Genomic DNA, 22,232 nt, shown 5'->3' on the forward strand with positions numbered 1-22,232 from the left:
ACTTATCAACTGAATCTATATAATATTTCAATTACTTATCAACTGAATATCTCTATACTATTTCAATTACTTATTAACTGAATCTCTAATATTTCAATTACTTATCAACTGAATATCTCTATACTATTTCAATTACTTATCAACTGAATCTCTAATATTTCAATTACTTATCAACTGAATATATCTATACTATTTCAATTACTTAACAACTGAATATCTCTATACTATTTCAATAACTTATCAACTTGATATCTCTATACTAATTGCAATTACTTATCAACTGAATATCTCTATATTTCAATTACTTATCAACTGAATATCTCTATAATATTTCAATTACTTATCAACTGAATATCTCTATACTATTTCAATTACTTATGAACTGAATATCTATACTATTTGAATTACTTATCAACTGAATCTCTAATATTTCAATATCATAATTTCTAATATAATAATATCAATTACTTATCAACTGAATATCTCTATACTATTTCAATTACTTATCAACTGAATATCTCTATAATATTTCAATTACTTATCAACTGAATATCTCTATACTATTTCAATTACTTATCAACTGAATCTCTAATATTTCAATATCATAATTTCTAATATAATAATATCAATTACTTATCAACTGAATATCTCTATACTATTTCAATTACTTATCAACTGAATATCTCTATAATATTTCAATTACTTATTAACTGAATCTCTAATATTCCAATTATCAACTGAATATCTATATTATTTCAATTACTTATCAACTGATTATCTCTATACTATTTCAATTACTTATCAACTGAATATCTCTATAATATTTCAATTACTTAACAACTGAATATCTCTATACTATTTCAATTACTTATCAACTGAATATCTCTAATATTTTAATAACTTATCAACTGAATGTCTCTATACTATGTCAATTACTTATCAACTGAATCTATATATTTCAATTACTTATCAACTGAATATCTCTATACTATTTCAATTACTTATTAACTGAATCTCTAATATTTCAATTACTTATCAACTGAATATACCTATACTATTTCAATTACTTAACAACTGAATATGTCTATAATATTTCAATTACTCATCAACTGAATCCCTATACTATTTCAATAACTTATCAACTGAATATCTCTATACTATTTCAATTACTTATCAACTGAATATCTCTATAATATTTCAATTACTTAACAACTGAATATCTCTATACTATTTCAATTACTTATCAACTTGATATCTCTATACTATTGCAATAAATTATCAACTGAATATCTCTATACTATTTCAATAACTTAGCAACTTGATATCTCTATAATATTTCAATTACTTATCAACTGAATATCTCTATACTATTTCAATAACTTATCAACTTGATATCTCTATACTATTGCAATTACTCATCAACTGAATCTCTATACTATTTCAATAACTTATCAACTGAATATCTCTATACTATTTCGATAACTTATCAACTTGATATCTCTACTATTGCAATTACTAGTACTTATCAACTGAATATCTCTATAATATTTCAATTACTCATCCACTTGATATCTCTATACTATTTCAATAACTAATCAACTTGATATCTCTATACTATTTCAATTACTTATCAACTGAATATCTTTATAATATTTCAATTACTTATCAACTGAATATCTACTATTTCAATTACTTATCAACTGAATATCTCTATAATATTTCAATTACTTATCAACTGAATATCTCTATAATATTTCAATTACTCATCAACTGAATCCCTATACTATTTCAACAACTTATCAACTGAATATCTCTATACTATACTTATCAACTGAATATCTCTATAATATTTCAATTACTCATCAACTGAATCTCTATACTATTTCAATAACTTATCAACTTAATATCTCTATACTATTTCAATAACTTATCAACTTGATATCTCTATACTAATTGCAATTACTTATCAACTGAATATCTCTATAGTATTTCAATTACTTATCAACTGAATATCTCTATATTCATTCAATTACTTATCAACTGAATATCTCTATAGTACTTCAATTACTTATCAACTGAATATCTCTATACTATTTCAATTACTCATCAACTGAATCTCTATACTATTTCAATAACTTGTCAACTGAATATCTCTATACTATTTCAATAACTTATCAACTGAATATCTCTATACTATTGCAATTACTTATCAACTGAATATCTCTATACTATTTCAATAAATTATCAACTGAATATCTCTATACTATTTCAATAACTTATCAACTTGATATCTCTATACTATTGCAATTACTTATCAACTGAATATCTCTATACTATTTCAATAACTTATCAACTTGATATCTCTATAATATTGCAATTACTTATCAACTGAATATCTCAATACTATTTCAATAACTTTTCAACTGAATATCTCTATACTATTTCAATAACTTATCAACTTGATATCTCTATACTAATTGCAATTACTTATCAACTGAATATCTCTATAATATTTCAATAACTTATCAACTGAATATCTCTATACTATTTCGATAACTTATCAACTTGATATCTCTACTATTGCAATTACTAGTACTTATCAACTGAATATCTCTATAATATTTCACTTACTCATCCACTTGATATCTCTATACTATTTCAATAACTAATCAACTTGATATCTCTATACTATTTCAATAACTTATCAACTGATTATCTCTATACTATTTCAATTACTTATCAACTGAATATCTTTATAATATTTCAATTACTTATCAACTGAATATCTACTATTTCAATTACTTATCAACTGAATATCTCTATAATATTTCAATTACTTATCAACTGAATATCTCTATAATATTTCAATTACTCATCAACTGAATCCCTATACTATTTCAACAACTTATCAACTGAATATCTCTATACTATTTCAATAACTTATCAACTTGATATCTCTATACTATTTCGATTACTTATCAACTGAATATCTCTATACTATACTTATCAACTGAATATCTCTATAATATTTCAATTACTCATCAACTGAATCTCTATACTATTTCAATAACTTATCAACTTAATATCTCTATACTATTTCAATAACTTATCAACTTGATATCTCTATACTAATTGCAATTACTTATCAACTGAATATCTCTATAGTATTTCAATTACTTATCAACTGAATATCTCTATATTCATTCAATTACTTATCAACTGAATATCTCTATAGTACTTCAATTACTTATCAACTGAATATCTCTATACTATTTCAATTACTCATCAACTGAATCTCTATACTATTTCAATAACTTGTCAACTGAATATCTCTATACTATTTCAATAACTTATCAACTGAATATCTCTATACTATTGCAATTACTTATCAACTGAATATCTCTATACTATTTCAATAAATTATCAACTGAATATCTCTATACTATTTCAATAACTTATCAACTTGATATCTCTATACTATTGCAATTACTTATCAACTGAATATCTCTATACTATTTCAATAACTTATCAACTTGATATCTCTATAATATTGCAATTACTTATCAACTGAATATCTCTCTACTATTTCAATAACTTTTCAACTGAATATCTCTATACTATTTCAATAACTTATCAACTTGATATCTCTATACTAATTGCAATTACTTATCAACTGAATATCTCTATAATATTTCAATTACTTATCAACTGAATATCTCTATAATATTTCAATTACTTATCAACTGAATATCTCTATACTCATTCAATTACTTATCAACTGACTCTCTAATATTTCAATTACTTATCAACTTAATATCTCTATAATATTTCAATTAGTTATCAACTGAATATCTACTATTTCAATTACTTATCAACTGAATATCTATAATATTTCAATTACTTAACAACTGAATATCTAATATTTCAATATCATAATTTCTAATATAATATCAATTACTTAACAACTGAATATCTCTATACTATTTCAATTACTTATCAACTGAATATCTCTATAATATTTCAATTATTTATCAACTGAATATCTCTATAATATTTCAATTACTTATTGACTGAATATCTCTATACTATTTCAATTACTTATTAACTGAATCTCTAATATTTCAATTACTTATCAACTGAATATCTCTATACTATTTCAATTACTTATCAACTGAATATCTCTATAATATTTCAATTACTTATCAACTGAATATCTCTATACTATTTCAATTACTTATCAACTGATTATCTCTATACTATTTCAATTACTTATCAACTGAATATCTTTATAATATTTCAATTACTTATCAACTGAATATCTACTATTTCAATTACTTATCGACTGAATATCTCTATACTATTTCAATTACTTATCAACTGAATATCTATAATATTTCAATTATTTATCAACTGAATATCTATACTATTTCAATTACTTATCAACTGAATATCTATACTATTTCAATTACTTATCACCTGAATATCTCTATACTATTTCAATTACTTATCAACTTAATATCTACAAATGTATAATATTTCAATTACTTATCAACTGAATGTCTCTATACTATTTCAATTACTTATCAACTGAATATCTATAATATTTCAATTACTTATCAACTGAATATCTATACTATTTCAATTACTTATCAACTGAATATCTCTATACTATTTCAATTACTTATCAACTGAATATCTCTATACTATTTCAATTACTTATCAACTGAATATCTATAATATTTCAATTAGTTATCAACTGAATCCCTATACTATTTCAATTACTTATCAACTGAATATCTATAAAATTTCAATTACTTATTGACTGAATATCTAATATTTCAATATCATAATTTCTAATATAATATCAATTACTTAACAACTGAATATCTCTATACTATTTCAATTACTTATCAACTGAATATTTATAATATTTCAATTACTTATTGACTGAATATCTCTATACTATTTCAATTACTTATCAACTGAATATCTCTATAATATTTCAATTACTTATCAACTGAATATCTCTATACTATTTCAATTACTTATCAACTGATTATCTCTATACTATTTCAATTACTTATCAACTGAATATCTTTATAATATTTCAATTACTTATCAACTGAATATCTACTATTTCAATTACTTATCGACTGAATATCTCTATACTATTTCAATTACTTATCAACTGAATATCTATAATATTTCAATTATTTATCAACTGAATATCTATACTATTTCAATTACTTATCAACTGAATATCTATACTATTTCAATTACTTATCACCTGAATATCTCTATACTATTTAAATTACTTATCAACTTAATATCTACAAATGTATAATATTTCAATTACTTATCAACTGAATGTCTCCATACTATTTCAATTACTTATCAACTGAATATCTCTATAATATTTCAATTATTTATCAACTGAATATCTCTATAATATTTCAATTACTTATCAACTGGATATCTCTATAATATTTCAATTATTTATCAACTGAATATCTCTATAATATTTCAATTACTTATCAACTGAATGTCTCTATACTATTTCAATTACTTATCAACTGAATCTTTATACTATTTCAATAACTTATCAACTGAATCTCTATACTATTTCAATAACTCATCAACTTGATATCTCTATACTATTTCAATCACGTATCAACTTCAATTCAATTATTTTTTAACTGAATATCTCTATAATATTTCAATTACTTATTAACTGAATCTCTAATATTTCAATTACTTATCAACTGAATATCTATATTATTTCAATTACTTATCAACTGATTATCTCTATACTATTTCAATTACTTATCAACTAAATACCTCTTAATATTTCAATTACTTATCAACTGAATATTTCTTTACTGTTCCAATTACTGATCAATTAAATATCTCTACTGTTTTAGGCAAAAATTACATGAAGAATGGCTGAGAAGAGAAGTAATTGCTCAGGAAGAATTCAGGAATAGGAAAGAAAAAGAAGATGCAATCAGGAAATATAGAGAAGAGCAGGAAGTAAATATATTTTATTATATATTAAAAGTATTTTTTTCTTTGTGGTAAAATCATGTGATAACTTATTGGACATTATATATACATATGTATATATAGGTCAATCAAAAAAGCTTATTGTGGTCTTGGGGCAAAATGTAGGATATGAAATATTTGATAGTTTGAATTGTAGGAGACACATGTACATTTATGTACTGTACATGTATGTTTGAATTGTAGGAGATACATGTATGTACTGAATGTTTGAATTGTAGGAGATACATGTATGTACTGAATGTTTGGATTGTAGGAGATACATGTATGTACTGTATGTTTAAATTGTAGGAGATACATGTATGTACTGAATGTTTGAATTGTAAGAGATACATGTATGTACTGAATGTTTGAATCGTAGGATATACATGTATGTACTGAATGTTTGAATTGTAGGAGATGCATGTATGTACTGAATGTTTAAATTGTAGGAGATACATGTATGTAATGAATGTTTGAATTGTAGGAGATACATGTATGTACTGAATGTTTAAATTGTAGGAGATACATGTATGTAATGTATGTTTAAATTGTAGGAGATACATGTATGTAATGAATGTTTGAATTGTAGGAGATACATGTATGTACTGAATGTTTAAATTGTAGGAGATACATGTATGTACTGAATGTTTGAATTGTAGGAGATACATGTATGTACTGAATGTTTGAATTGTAGGAGATACATGTATGTACTTAATGTTTAAATTGTAGGAGATACATGTATGTAATGAATGTTTGAATTGTAGGAGATACATGTATGTAATGAATGTTTGAATTGTAGGAGATACATGTATGTACTGAATGTTTGAATTGTAGGATATACATGTATGTACTGAATGTTTGAATTGTAGGAGATACATGTATGTACTGAATGTTTGAATTGTAGGAGATACATGTATGTACTTAATGTTTAAATTGTAGGAGATACATGTATGTACTGAATGTTTGAATTGTAGTAGATACATGTATGTACTGAATGTTTGAATTGTAGGAGATACATGTATGTAATGTATGTTTGAATTGTAGGAGATACATGTATGTACTGTATGTTTAAATTGTAGGAGATACATGTATGTAATGAATGTTTGAATTGTTGGAGATACATGTATGTACTGAATGTTTGAATTGTAGGAGATACATGTATGTACTGAATGTTTGAATTGTAGGAGATACATGTATGTAATGAATGTTTGAATTGTAGGAGATACATGTATGTAATGAATGTTTGAATTGTAGGAGATACATGTATGTACTGAATGTTTGAATTGTAGGAGATACATGTATGTAATGGGCCATTCCAGTTTATATCTGCACCCCCCCCCCCTGTTGATGAGGTCGGATTTCCAGCACTGTATGATGGGGAAAATACCCCGGAATTCCAACTGTATATGGAGAAACAGAATCTGGAAATCCAGACGTGTATGTAAAATTTTTTCCTGGAAATCCAGGCAGTTATGGCTACTAAATTAAATGTGGCCTTGTTTATCTCGCCACATACCGGTTGATGAGGTTGGATTTCCAACAGTGTATGACTAAAAAAACTTGGAATTCTGATTGTATATGGTAACACAATTTGGCCAGTATGAAATATTTTAGAATGGGTCTAATAATTATCTTTACATAGCAGTTGATGAGGTTAGCTTTCCAACATTGTATGGCAAAAAGGCAAGCTATGGCAGTATTTAAGCTATATCTTTGAACTCAAGTTTAGCTGCCACTATATCAAATGGGAATCTGTTTTTAAGTTTAAACTTAGGAAAAAGATGAAGGAAAAGATGATTGAATCTGTCTGACAGGTATATTTTTTAATCCACCAATTTGTTACATGTATCATGAAATAAATTGCAAACTATCTCCTGCAGGAGCCACAGGGTAGCCACACATCAAATACTCCATGGTTATCGTAACTGTGTTTAATTAAGACTGTTATAAAACACATAAATGATACTACAAATGTACATTGTATTTGATGAAATATTTGTAACTAGTTAACACACTTAATTTGTGGCAGGCATGGGTAATAATATACACCGCCTTTTGGTTTAAAAGTGGTATATGAAATTGTCTGTGCTTATAATATTAATATCATTGTTATATTGCTTCGTTTGTGATGTTACTAATGTCATATAATGTTATAGTCTTCATAGTAAGACTTTTAAACATTTTATTGACATTGTAGACACTCTGAAATCATTATAACATCACAAAGACTAAGGAAGTAAACAATTTCATGACTTCAATACTAGTACGGTATATGCACCAGACCAGTGTTTTTTTTAAGGGCAGTAAGCAGGTAAATGTTACCGCAGTTCTGCCATTTCACCCCCCCCGAAATAGATGTAAGGATAGGATATGAATATTTTACGTGTTTCCTCCAAATTGTTACTTATGTTTCCCTACCGTAGCAAAACCACTGCATGTTGTAAGACAGGTTGCTCAAATATTTAGAATATTCTTGTGTGCTCACTGGCCAAAATAATACTTTTTACATACCATGTTTTATTTATTCAGCTTTAGGGGAGAGTAGGAAATCAAACGAATGGTGATCACATTTTATGCAAATGTATGCATAGATTCCATGATGCCAGTTGACCACAGTCGTCTTGTATGTTAGTTGCGCGTGGAAAAGGTGAGGCGCAGTTTTATATATGCCACTCAGCGCATACGCGCAAGTCAGACTTTCGCATGGCATTCTAAATCATAATCTTCACGCAAACCAGACTTGCGTGTGGCAATAAAATACAAGTTAGAACAAAGGAAATGTACGCGAAAATGAAATGAAAGCACAAAGGATCCAGAAAGACATAGAAATCAACATAATATAAAATATGATCGCACGATTATGTGAATATACATCATGCATAGTCTAAGAAAATGTTTACAAAGATTAATGTTTCGCGTAGACCATAATCACGCAAAGTATAAATTCAAAGTGTTTTAATGCATTGGTGAGAGATCGCATTTTACGTGAACAAGAACATGCACTAAGAAAGAAAAGCAAGCCAAAGTCGAAACGGGGTGTATCATGGATTACAAAATATGCTGCGACATCATTTTGGAGCGCAAATGAACTTCAAGTACGTCTTTGCGAAACTTGCTTCAGGCGATGCTGACATCAAGTGTGTGTTGGCCGAAGTTTGACCTCCAAGTCACGCGCTGAACTGGCGCGTTACCTTAGCAACCTTTTTCTTTCGTGCTCCGCGCGTCGATCTAGTGAAATTGTTATTATATCTCACAGCACTGTAATTACGCAACTCTGTACTGGCTTTGAATATTTCAAAATCGTTTACTTAGTGCGCTGCTTTTCTATTTAGGCAAATTTGTTTACAATATTGTACCGGCTCTGAATAGTTCAACATTCTAATTGCTTTCATAATAATTACGCAAACTCAACGTATTGGGTCTGTGAATATTGATATATTACTGACTTGACAATGCGTTGCATTCGTAACAATTACGCAAACTTAAACATGGACGCATTTAATGCCAATAACATATGAAGATATAAAATATTATAATAAAATGTATACAAGTGTTGTAATGTTCGGTGTAATAGCTAGATGTTGAGTTGAGTTTTAAATTTGAATGTGAACTATTCCAGTTCATGGGTGCCAATAAAAGTTGAGAAAAACTGAAAGGTACAAGTCGGACTCTTTGAAAGGAATGAATCAAGAGTATACACATGACTTATTTGCCCCAACACATTGGTTTATTCTTTATTCTAAGTTGCGTCCGTATAAATAAGTATCGGCAGTCGAACTTTTCGGAGTTGTCAACGTATTTGCCAACACCGAAAATCTGGGAAAAATCGCAAAGAGGTGCAAAGTAGCTGCCTGCATCGTAAAAAAATAAATAAGTGAACAATCTCTTCTATAGTCACACCGAAAACATGCAGAGATGGCTGTTGATTCATTTGCCCAATGCACTGATGTTGCGTTCTCCCAGTGATAGTTCGCAAAGAACATTCAGTTTTCAGGAGTCACTTCTCTTACCAGCGCGTCCAGGGAGCGCGTACTTCGTTAAAATTGTATTCACGCAACTTGACCTTTTGACATAGATTTGATGATGATTATTTTATTTCAGCAATATTCTGTTTGCATTGTTGAAAAGTTTTTATATTCGATATCGTGGAAGTCGTGGAATACTATTGTTGTTGCGATAAATATACATTCCTCTATTCGCCGAGTTTATCAAACAATGTCACGAAAGAACATTCAGTTTTCAGGAGTCACTTCTCTTACCAGCGCGTCCAGGGAGCGCGTACTTCGTTAAAATTGTATTCACGCAACTTGACCTTTTGACATAGATTTGATGATGATTATTTTATTTCAGCAATATTCTGTTTGCATTGTTGAAAAGTTTTTATATTCGATATCGTGGAAGTCGTGGAATACTATTGTTGTTGCGATAAATATACATTCCTCTATTCGCCGAGTTTATCAAACAATGTTTTATTCATTGTTATCGTACACTTTATTATTTCATGGACGCATATACTCCACATTTTAATAAATTAATTTCATTTTGAACGTTTTATAAAAATAATAAACTCGTTTATTTTTAAGGAAGACATCTAAAATATAATGGAATCGCCAAGGCATTGTGCAACACTTCCATCCCAGGCTGGTTTGGTTACGTCCCAGCAAGAGCAGCGGCCGACGTCAGCTAGCCTTATTATAAAATTTTCGAATTAACTGTATTTTGTTATGCATTCAAAATGTCGTTGTTGCAAAACATGATATCGGAGGGTACTACATCGCGATGGTATAGAGGTGAAACTAAAAGTAAGATATTCCAAGGAAAAATTGACTGGCAATGGGACATGCCATTAAACGGGAAACTGAGTACCTGACACTCGCAAACTAATATTACCATATACCTTAATGATATTACTAATACAAAGTAAATGACAACATCAAATATCAACAAACTGCCAATTACTGTTGCTTTTTAATATCCATTCTCAGTGTTAAAGCAATGTTTCGTATACCCATAAAAGCAATGGAATAGTCCAACTACGCCGTCTCAAACGACCTCACATCAAAGGCATACCGCGTCCGGTGTTTTGAAGTTCTCAGCGTTTGCAACTACAAGTATTTTGCGCCACATGCTTGTTCGCGCTATACCAGCCCGGTAGCTATAGGACCGAAGTTGTTTATTTTAACAAGTCTTGTTTCGCCAACAAGCCTGAAACAAATCAGTTGTAAATAATTCACAGGCCACTCGAACTAGTAATGTTAATACTGCAAGGCAAAAAAGTGGCGCGGTGATAAATGTTTCTGCGAATGACAGGCATGAAACACTGTCAAATCAAACGAGTGGATGTGTATCATATTTGATACACATACATTTTACGTACAGCTGAAATTCATTCATCTCCACAATTAAGAATGAGTAAAGCGGACCACTGTGTTGTATTTCGTGATTGACTGAAATAATAATTGGAAGCTTACCAAAGCTTAGGGATTGGTCAGTTACTTCGGCCTAAGGGGGTCGGTGGATCAGTGGGGGGGGGGGAGTTACCCTGTTTTTAATTGTGCGAATAGGGGGGTCACCCTGTTTTTGATATCATGTTTTCCAGAATTAACACGTGCTCATGCATATATTTATAAAAATGTTATTTCAGAACAAACGATAAAAAAGTTAGTCGTACAAATGTATTCTTAATAATAATAACTATTACCTATATTGCCTATAAATTTGTTGATGCAAAAAATTTTATAGGCTAAATATTTTGAGGTTAAAGTTGCCAAATAACTAACAGAATATGCAATGCGGCTAGAACCCCAATTATACAGTTAAGTTTTAAACACATCCCAAGTCCATGTGCTGCTGATATCAGATTATTTTATTTAAATCTGTAGTCACTCACCATTGTATAAGATATTTACTGGATTTATCCAATTATAACAGGAGACGGAAAGACAACACAGCAATTAGTACAAAGAGCAGTGACAGTTTTTGTTCAGCAAGTCAAAAAAGTTAAATTTGTGAAAATGCTGATATATAAATTAAAATATAAGGGCGTATATCGAGTGAGTACTCCACAGCTTTGCTTTTATTTACTATCTTTAGCAACATAGATTTCCCTCCTTCCTGCAGCCTTTTCTGTAGTTGTTTTTTGGCTTTATGCTTCCCCTCCCCTCTTAAGGTCTATTAAATGCAAACGCTAAAAATTATGTCAAAATTATGGCAAACCATGATATTTTCAATGCACATATAATACATTTTGTAATCATGTCACAGTCAAAACTGTTAATGTTTCTTTGTTTTTTTTTAGGGGGGGTCAGCATGTTTTAAGTTTTAAAATATGTTTTGGGGGTGTCACCCACTTTTTTTTATTTGATAGGGGGTGGGTCAACTGAGATTTACAGCTGGCAAAATGGAATCTGCCGATCCCCCCTAGACCGAAGTTACTGACCAATTCCTTATGTATAATATTGTATCAATAAGGATCTTTAACCAAATGGGTGGTGCATGTTAATCAATATGGAGTGAAGACTAGTGCAACTTCTTGCAATGATTTCGCTGTATTCTCAATATACTTAATACTTCCATATTTCATTGGCATTTATAATTAGATAGCCTCATGCAAGCCCACACACCCACAAGTCTGATATTTGCGCGTACATTTCCTTTGTTCCAACTCAGCGAACTTCTGGTTTGCGCGCAGGTTATGATTAGAATGCCACCTGCTAGTCAAATTTGCACGTACACGCAGAGTGGCATATATACAACACTGCGCCTCACCTTTTCCACGCGCATCTACACTCTCAAGTCCAAAATAAACATACCCCACGGACAAATCTTCAAACTCAAATAAACATACCCCACGGAATAAACATATCCCCCGAAAAATTTCCAAAATGACTGGTAAATTGTTCCCTTGCTTCTAAAATGTGCTCTTACTGGTGTATATGCAGACTTTTTACTGTTCCCTGTAATAGGAATACAAATATACAAGTGATGCATTTCTAGAAATATACAAATCTTTGTTTGTCAGGTCGCAAGATATAGTCAAACAGCAAACCAATCACTACAGTGATGATGTATTTCACAAAATTTGATCAGTTGTAAGGACAAAAGTTTTCTCGATTTGCATGTCACTGTGTGTTGATAAAAATGCACGGGCTGGTCGGCTTCATCGATAAAGTTCCTTTAGTGTGACATTCGTGGCTGACGAAAAGCAAGATACCGTATAATCGTTTAAATAGGCGCACTCTAATTAAGACGTCACAGGAGTGAAAGGCCTTAATTAGGTTTTACAATAGGCGTCATGAAATTTTGAAAAATTACAGTCAATCAAAAAAACTTCTCATTATAAAAAAAATATATAATATACATTAATTTTTTTAATTTTGTTGGTAAAGTATTGAATAAACAAGCAGCCTCTCGGCTCCGCTGTTAGCGATGCACATTTCAATTAAAGAACAGAAGATATCATTAGAAAATGAACAATATGGATAGTATCAATGCAATGGGACTTGCTGTTTTCAACAAGAATTCAAAAATATCATTTTTCACCATAAATGATTGTGGTTTTTAACAAGAAAAAAATATCACTTTTTACCAAAAATGACAAAAATATTCACCAAAATTAGAGAATTAAAGATATCATTACAAAATGAACAAATCTGAGAGTGGTCCACATGTAGTACCTATATATGTAATATCAAAGCAATTGGACTTGCGGTTTTGAATGCATTGATACTTGGTGTATATGTAGACTTGGGTAGACCTCTCTTAGATTATTCATTTCATGATGATATCTTTAATTCTCTTATTTTGGTGAATATTTTTGTCATTTTTGATAAAAAATAATATTTTCGACTTCTTGTTAAAATCCGCAAGCTCGATTTCTTTGATATTACATATATAGGTACTATATGTGGACCTCTCTCAGATTTGTTCATTTCATGATGATACCTTCAATTCTCTAATTTTGGTGAATATTTTTGTCATTTTTTGTAAAAAGTGATATTTTCGTCTTCTTGTCAAGTCCGATTGCTTTGATACTATGCATATTGTTCATTTTCTAATGATACATGTATCTTCAGTTCTTCAATTGAAATATATATTGCTAACAGCAGAGCTATCTCAGTTGACAGGCCACTTGTTTTAAAATGCTAATTCTGTGACTAATATGATGTCCCTCCCCTTTACCGCAGTTGGAGTTTGAACTTGGAAAATTGGCATCATATGACGAGAGTTATATTTGGAAATCCTGCACTGTATGGTGGCACGAATGAGCTCATCAACACCGTGAATCAGGACTAGTTTGGATTTCTATTATCAAATATAAAATTTTGAACTTGGTAAATTAGCATATGATGAGAGTCATATTTGGAAATCCTACTCTGTATGGTGGCACAAAAGAACTCATCAACACCATAAGTAGGAACTATAGTTTTGGATTTCCATTACTGTATGGTGAATGGTGATTTGGAAATACAACTTTGTATGACTTATACACCCATGGAAATTATACCCTGTATGAACTAAACACACAAACTCATCAACAGGGGGGGGGGGGTGCAGATATAAACTGCAATGGCCCAATGAATGTTTGAATTGTAGGAGATACATGTATGTACTGAATGTTTGAATTGTAGGAGATACATTGTACATGTATGTACTGAATGTTTGAATTGTAGGAGATACATGTATGTACTGAATGTTTGAATTGTAGGAGATACATGTATGTACTGAATGTTTGAATTGTAGGAGATACATGTATGTAATGAATGTTTGAATTGTAGGAGATACATGTATGTACTGAATGTTTGCATTGTAGGAGATACATGTACATGTATGTACTGAATGTTTGAATTGTAGGAGATACATGTATGTACTGAATGTTTGAATTGTAGGAGATACATGTATGTAATGTATGTTTAAATTGTAGGAGATACATGTATGTACTGAATGTTTGAATTGTAGGAGATACATGTATGTACTGAATGTTTAAATTGTAGGAGATACATGTATGTACTGAATGTTTGAATTGTAGGAGATACATGTATGTAATGTATGTTTAAATTGTAGGAGATACATGTATGTACTGAATGTTTGAATTGTAGGAGATACATGTATGTACTGAATGTTTAAATTGTAGGAGATACATGTATGTACTGAATGTTTAAATTGTAGGAGATACATGTATGTACTGAATGTTTGAATTGTAGGAGATACATGTATGTAATGTATGTTTAAATTGTAGGAGATACATGTATGTACTGAATGTTTAAATTGTAGGAGATACATGTATGTAATGAATGTTTGAATTGTAGGAGATACATGTATGTACTGAATGTTTAAATTGTAGTAGATACATGTATGTACTGAATGTTTGAATTGTAGGAGATACATGTATGTAATGAATGTTTGAATTGTAGGAGATACATGTATGTACTGAATGTTTGCATTGTAGGAGATACATGTACATGTATGTACTGAATGTTTGAATTGTAGGAGATACATGTATGTACTGAATGTTTGAATTGTAGGAGATACATGTATGTAATGTATGTTTAAATTGTAGGAGATACATGTATGTACTGAATGTTTGAATTGTAGGAGATACATGTATGTACTGAATGTTTAAATTGTAGGAGATACATGTATGTACTGAATGTTTGAATTGTAGGAGATACATGTATGTAATGTATGTTTAAATTGTAGGAGATACATGTATGTACTGAATGTTTGAATTGTAGGAGATACATGTATGTACTGAATGTTTAAATTGTAGGAGATACATGTATGTACTGAATGTTTAAATTGTAGGAGATACATGTATGTACTGAATGTTTGAATTGTAGGAGATACATGTATGTAATGTATGTTTAAATTGTAGGAGATACATGTATGTACTGAATGTTTAAATTGTAGGAGATACATGTATGTACTGAATGTTTAAATTGTAGTAGATACATGTATGTAATGAATGTTTGAATTGTAGGAGATACATGTATGTAATGAATGTTTAAATTGTAGGAGATACATGTCTGTACTGAATGTTTGAATTGTAGGAGATACATGTATGTACTGAATGTTTAAATTGTAGGAGATACATGTATGTACTGAATGTTTGAATTGTAGGAGATACATGTATGTACTGAATGTTTGAATTGTAGGAGATACATGTATGTAATGTATGTTTGAATTGTAGGAGATACATGTATGTACTGAATGTTTAAATTGTTGGAGATACATGTATGTACTGAATGTTTAAATTGTAGGAGATACATGTATGTACTGAATGTTTGAATTGTAGGAGATACATGTATGTAATGTATGTTTAAATTGTAGGAGATACATGTATGTACTGAATGTTTAAATTGTAGGAGATACATGTATGTAATGAATGTTTGAATTGTAGGAGATACATGTATGTACTGAATGTTTAAATTGTAGTAGATACATGTATGTAATGAATGTTTGAATTGTAGGAGATACATGTATGTAATGAATGTTTAAATTGTAGGAGATACATGTATGTACTGAATGTTTGAATTGTAGGAGATACATGTATGTACTGAATGTTTAAATTGTAGGAGATACATGTATGTACTGAATGTTTGAATTGTAGGAGATACATGTATGTACTGAATGTTTACATTGTAGGAGATATATGTATGTACTGAATGTTTGAATTGTAGGAGATACATGTATGTACTGAATGTTTGAATTGTAGGAGATACATGTATGTACTGAATGTTTGAATTGTAGGAGATACATGTATGTACTGAATGTTTAAATTGTAGGAGATACATGTATGTACTGAATGTTTGAATTGTAGGAGATACATGTATGTACTGAATGTTTGAATTGTATGAGATACATGTATGTAATGAATGTTTGAATTGTTGGAGATACATGTACATGTATGTACTGAATGTTTGAATTGTAGGAGATACATGTATGTACTGAATGTTTCAATTGTAGGAGATACATGTACATGTATGTACTGAATGTTTGAATTGTAGGAGATACATGTATGTACTGAATGTTTGAATTGTAGGAGATACATGTATGTACTGAATGTTTGAATTGTAGGAGATACATGTATGTACTGAATGTTTAAATTGTAGGAGATACATGTATGTACTGAATGTTTGAATTGTAGGAGATACATGTATGTACTGAATGTTTAAATTGTAGGAGATACATGTATGTACTGAATGTTTGAATTGTAGGAGATACATGTATGTACTGAATGTTTGAATTGTAGGAGATACATGTATGTACTGAATGTTTAAATTGTTGGAGATACATGTATGTACTGAATGTTTGAATTGTAGGAGATACATGTATGTACTGAATGTTTGAATTGTAGGAGATACATGTATGTACTGAATGTTTGAATTGTAGGAGATACATGTATGTACTGAATGTTTGAATTGTAGGAGATACATGTATGTACTGAATGTTTGAATTGTAGGAGATACATGTACATGTATGTACTGAATGTTTGGATTGTAGGAGATACATGTATGTACTGTATGTTTGAATTGTAGGATATACATGTATGTACTGAATGTTTAAATTGTAGGAGATACATGTATTTACTGAATGTTTGAATTGTAGGAGATACATGTATGTACTGAATGTTTGAATTGTAGGAGATACATGTACATGTATGTACTGAATGTTTGAATTGTAGGAGATACATGTATGTACTGAATGTTTAAATTGTAGGAGATACATGTATGTACTGAATGTTTGAATTGTAGGAGATACATGTATGTAATGTATGTTTAAATTGTAGGAGATACATGTATGTACTGAATGTTTGAATTGTAGGAGATACATGTATGTACTGAATGTTTAAATTGTAGGAGATACATGTATGTACTGAATGTTTAAATTGTAGGAGATACATGTATGTACTGAATGTTTGAATTGTAGGAGATACATGTATGTAATGTATGTTTAAATTGTAGGAGATACATGTATGTACTGAATGTTTAAATTGTAGGAGATACATGTATGTACTGAATGTTTAAATTGTAGTAGATACATGTATGTAATGAATGTTTGAATTGTAGGAGATACATGTATGTAATGAATGTTTAAATTGTAGGAGATACATGTCTGTACTGAATGTTTGAATTGTAGGAGATACATGTATGTACTGAATGTTTAAATTGTAGGAGATACATGTATGTACTGAATGTTTGAATTGTAGGAGATACATGTATGTACTGAATGTTTGAATTGTAGGAGATACATGTATGTAATGTATGTTTGAATTGTAGGAGATACATGTATGTACTGAATGTTTAAATTGTAGGAGATACATGTATGTACTGAATGTTTAAATTGTAGGAGATACATGTATGTACTGAATGTTTGAATTGTAGGAGATACATGTATGTAATGTATGTTTAAATTGTAGGAGATACATGTATGTACTGAATGTTTAAATTGTAGGAGATACATGTATGTAATGAATGTTTGAATTGTAGGAGATACATGTATGTACTGAATGTTTAAATTGTAGTAGATACATGTATGTAATGAATGTTTGAATTGTAGGAGATACATGTATGTAATGAATGTTTAAATTGTAGGAGATACATGTATGTACTGAATGTTTGAATTGTAGGAGATACATGTATGTACTGAATGTTTAAATTGTAGGAGATACATGTATGTACTGAATGTTTGAATTGTAGGAGATACATGTATGTACTGAATGTTTAAATTGTAGGAGATATATGTATGTACTGAATGTTTGAATTGTAGGAGATACATGTATGTACTGAATGTTTGAATTGTAGGAGATACATGTATGTACTGAATGTTTGAATTGTAGGAGATACATGTATGTACTGAATGTTTAAATTGTAGGAGATACATGTATGTACTGAATGTTTGAATTGTAGGAGATACATGTATGTACTGAATGTTTGAATTGTATGAGATACATGTATGTAATGAATGTTTGAATTGTTGGAGATACATGTACATGTATGTACTGAATGTTTGAATTGTAGGAGATACATGTATGTACTGAATGTTTCAATTGTAGGAGATACATGTACATGTATGTACTGAATGTTTGAATTGTAGGAGATACATGTATGTACTGAATGTTTGAATTGTAGGAGATACATGTATGTACTGAATGTTTGAATTGTAGGAGATACATGTATGTACTGAATGTTTAAATTGTAGGAGATACATGTATGTACTGAATGTTTGAATTGTAGGAGATACATGTATGTACTGAATGTTTAAATTGTAGGAGATACATGTATGTACTGAATGTTTGAATTGTAGGAGATACATGTATGTACTGAATGTTTGAATTGTAGGAGATACATGTATGTACTGAATGTTTAAATTGTTGGAGATACATGTATGTACTGAATGTTTGAATTGTAGGAGATACATGTATGTACTGAATGTTTGAATTGTAGGAGATACATGTATGTACTGAATGTTTGAATTGTAGGAGATACATGTATGTACTGAATGTTTGAATTGTAGGAGATACATGTATGTACTGAATGTTTGAATTGTAGGAGATACATGTACATGTATGTACTGAATGTTTGGATTGTAGGAGATACATGTATGTACTGTATGTTTGAATTGTAGGATATACATGTATGTACTGAATGTTTAAATTGTAGGAGATACATGTATTTACTGAATGTTTGAATTGTAGGAGATACATGTATGTACTGAATGTTTGAATTGTAGGAGATACATGTACATGTATGTACTGAATGTTTGGATTGTAGGAGATACATGTATGTACTGAATGTTTAAATTGTAGGAGATATATGTATGTACTGAATGTTTGAATTGTAGGAGATACATGTATGTACTGAATGTTTGAATTGTAGGAGATACATGTATGTACTGAATGTTTGAATTGTAGGAGATACATGTATGTACTGAATGTTTAAATTGTAGGAGATACATGTATGTACTGAATGTTTGAATTGTAGGAGATACATGTATGTACTGAATGTTTGAATTGTATGAGATACATGTATGTAATGAATGTTTGAATTGTTGGAGATACATGTACATGTATGTACTGAATGTTTGAATTGTAGGAGATACATGTATGTACTGAATGTTTGAATTGTAGGAGATACATGTACATGTATGTACTGAATGTTTGAATTGTAGGAGATACATGTATGTACTGAATGTTTGAATTGTAGGAGATACATGTATGTACTGAATGTTTGAATTGTAGGAGATACATGTATGTACTGAATGTTTAAATTGTAGGAGATACATGTATGTACTGAATGTTTGAATTGTAGGAGATACATGTATGTACTGAATGTTTAAATTGTTGGAGATACATGTATGTACTGAATGTTTGAATTGTAGGAGATACATGTATGTACTGAATGTTTGAATTGTAGGAGATACATGTATGTACTGAATGTTTGAATTGTAGATGATACATGTATGTACTGAATGTTTAAATTGTAGGAGATACATGTATGTACTGAATGTTTGAATTGTAGGAGATACATGTATGTACTGAATGTTTAAATTGTAGGAGATACATGTATGTACTGAATGTTTGAATTGTAGGAGATACATGTATGTACTGAATGTTTAAATTGTTGGAGATACATGTATGTACTGAATGTTTGAATTGTAGGAGATACATGTATGTACTGAATGTTTGAATTGTAGGAGATACATGTATGTACTGAATGTTTGAATTGTAGGAGATACATGTATGTACTGAATGTTTGAATTGTAGGAGATACATGTATGTACTGAATGTTTGAATTGTAGGAGATACATGTACATGTATGTACTGAATGTTTGGATTGTAGGAGATACATGTATGTACTGTATGTTTGAATTGTAGGATATACATGTATGTACTGAATGTTTAAATTGTAGGAGATACATGTATTTACTGAATGTTTGAATTGTAGGAGATACATGTATGTACTGAATGTTTGAATTGTAGGAGATACATGTACATGTATGTACTGAATGTTTGGATTGTAGGAGATACATGTATGTACTGAATGTTCAAATTGTAGGAGATACATGTATGTATTGAATGTTTGAATTGTAGGAGATACATGTATGTAATGTATGTTTAAATTGTAGGAGATACATGTATGTACTGAATGTTTGAATTGTAGGAGATACATGTATGTACCGAATGTTTAAATTGTAGTAGATACATGTATGTAATGAATGTTTGAATTGTAGGAGATACATGTATGTAATGAATGTTTAAATTGTAGGAGATACATGTCTGTACTGAATGTTTGAATTGTAGGAGATACATGTATGTACTGAATGTTTAAATTGTAGGAGATACATGTATGTACTGAATGTTTGAATTGTAGGAGATACATGTATGTACTGAATGTTTGAATTGTAGGAGATACATGTATGTAATGTATGTTTGAATTGTAGGAGATACATGTATGTACTGAATGTTTAAATTGTAGGAGATACATGTATGTACTGAATGTTTAAATTGTAGGAGATACATGTATGTACTGAATGTTTAAATTGTAGGAGATACATGTATGTACTGAATGTTTGAATTGTAGGAGATACATGTACATGTATGTACTGAATGTTTGAATTGTAGGAGATACATGTATGTACTGAATGTTTGAATTGTAGGAGATACATGTATGTACTGAATGTTTGAATTGTAGATGATACATGTATGTACTGAATGTTTAAATTGTAGGAGATACATGTATGTACTGAATGTTTGAATTGTAGGAGATACATGTATGTACTGAATGTTTAAATTGTAGGAGATACATGTATGTACTGAATGTTTGAATTGTAGGAGATACATGTATGTACTGAATGTTTAAATTGTTGGAGATACATGTATGTACTGAATGTTTGAATTGTAGGAGATACATGTATGTACTGAATGTTTGAATTGTAGGAGATACATGTATGTACTGAATGTTTGAATTGTAGATGATACATGTATGTACTGAATGTTTAAATTGTAGGAGATACATGTATGTACTGAATGTTTGAATTGTAGGAGATACATGTATGTACTGAATGTTTAAATTGTAGGAGATACATGTATGTACTGAATGTTTGAATTGTAGGAGATACATGTATGTACTGAATGTTTAAATTGTTGGAGATACATGTATGTACTGAATGTTTGAATTGTAGGAGATACA

At 29.7% G+C, this 22,232-nt stretch overlaps 1 protein-coding gene across 1 annotated transcript in view; it reads left to right on the forward strand.

Annotated features, from left to right (window-relative positions):
- Window positions 1-22,232, forward strand: part of LOC100377890 (uncharacterized) — a 168,980-nt gene that overhangs the window by 35,212 nt on the left and 111,536 nt on the right. Inside the window, exon 4 of the mRNA XM_085502709.1 lies at window positions 5,922-6,030. Within this exon, the coding sequence (XP_085358835.1) occupies window positions 5,922-6,030 (109 nt within the window). The remainder of the gene's footprint in view (window positions 1-5,921; window positions 6,031-22,232) is intronic.

Source organism: Saccoglossus kowalevskii, chromosome 1 (assembly GCF_978046115.1).
Source record: "Saccoglossus kowalevskii chromosome 1, keSacKowa6.1, whole genome shotgun sequence".
Classification (NCBI taxonomy): Eukaryota; Metazoa; Hemichordata; class Enteropneusta; family Harrimaniidae; genus Saccoglossus; species Saccoglossus kowalevskii.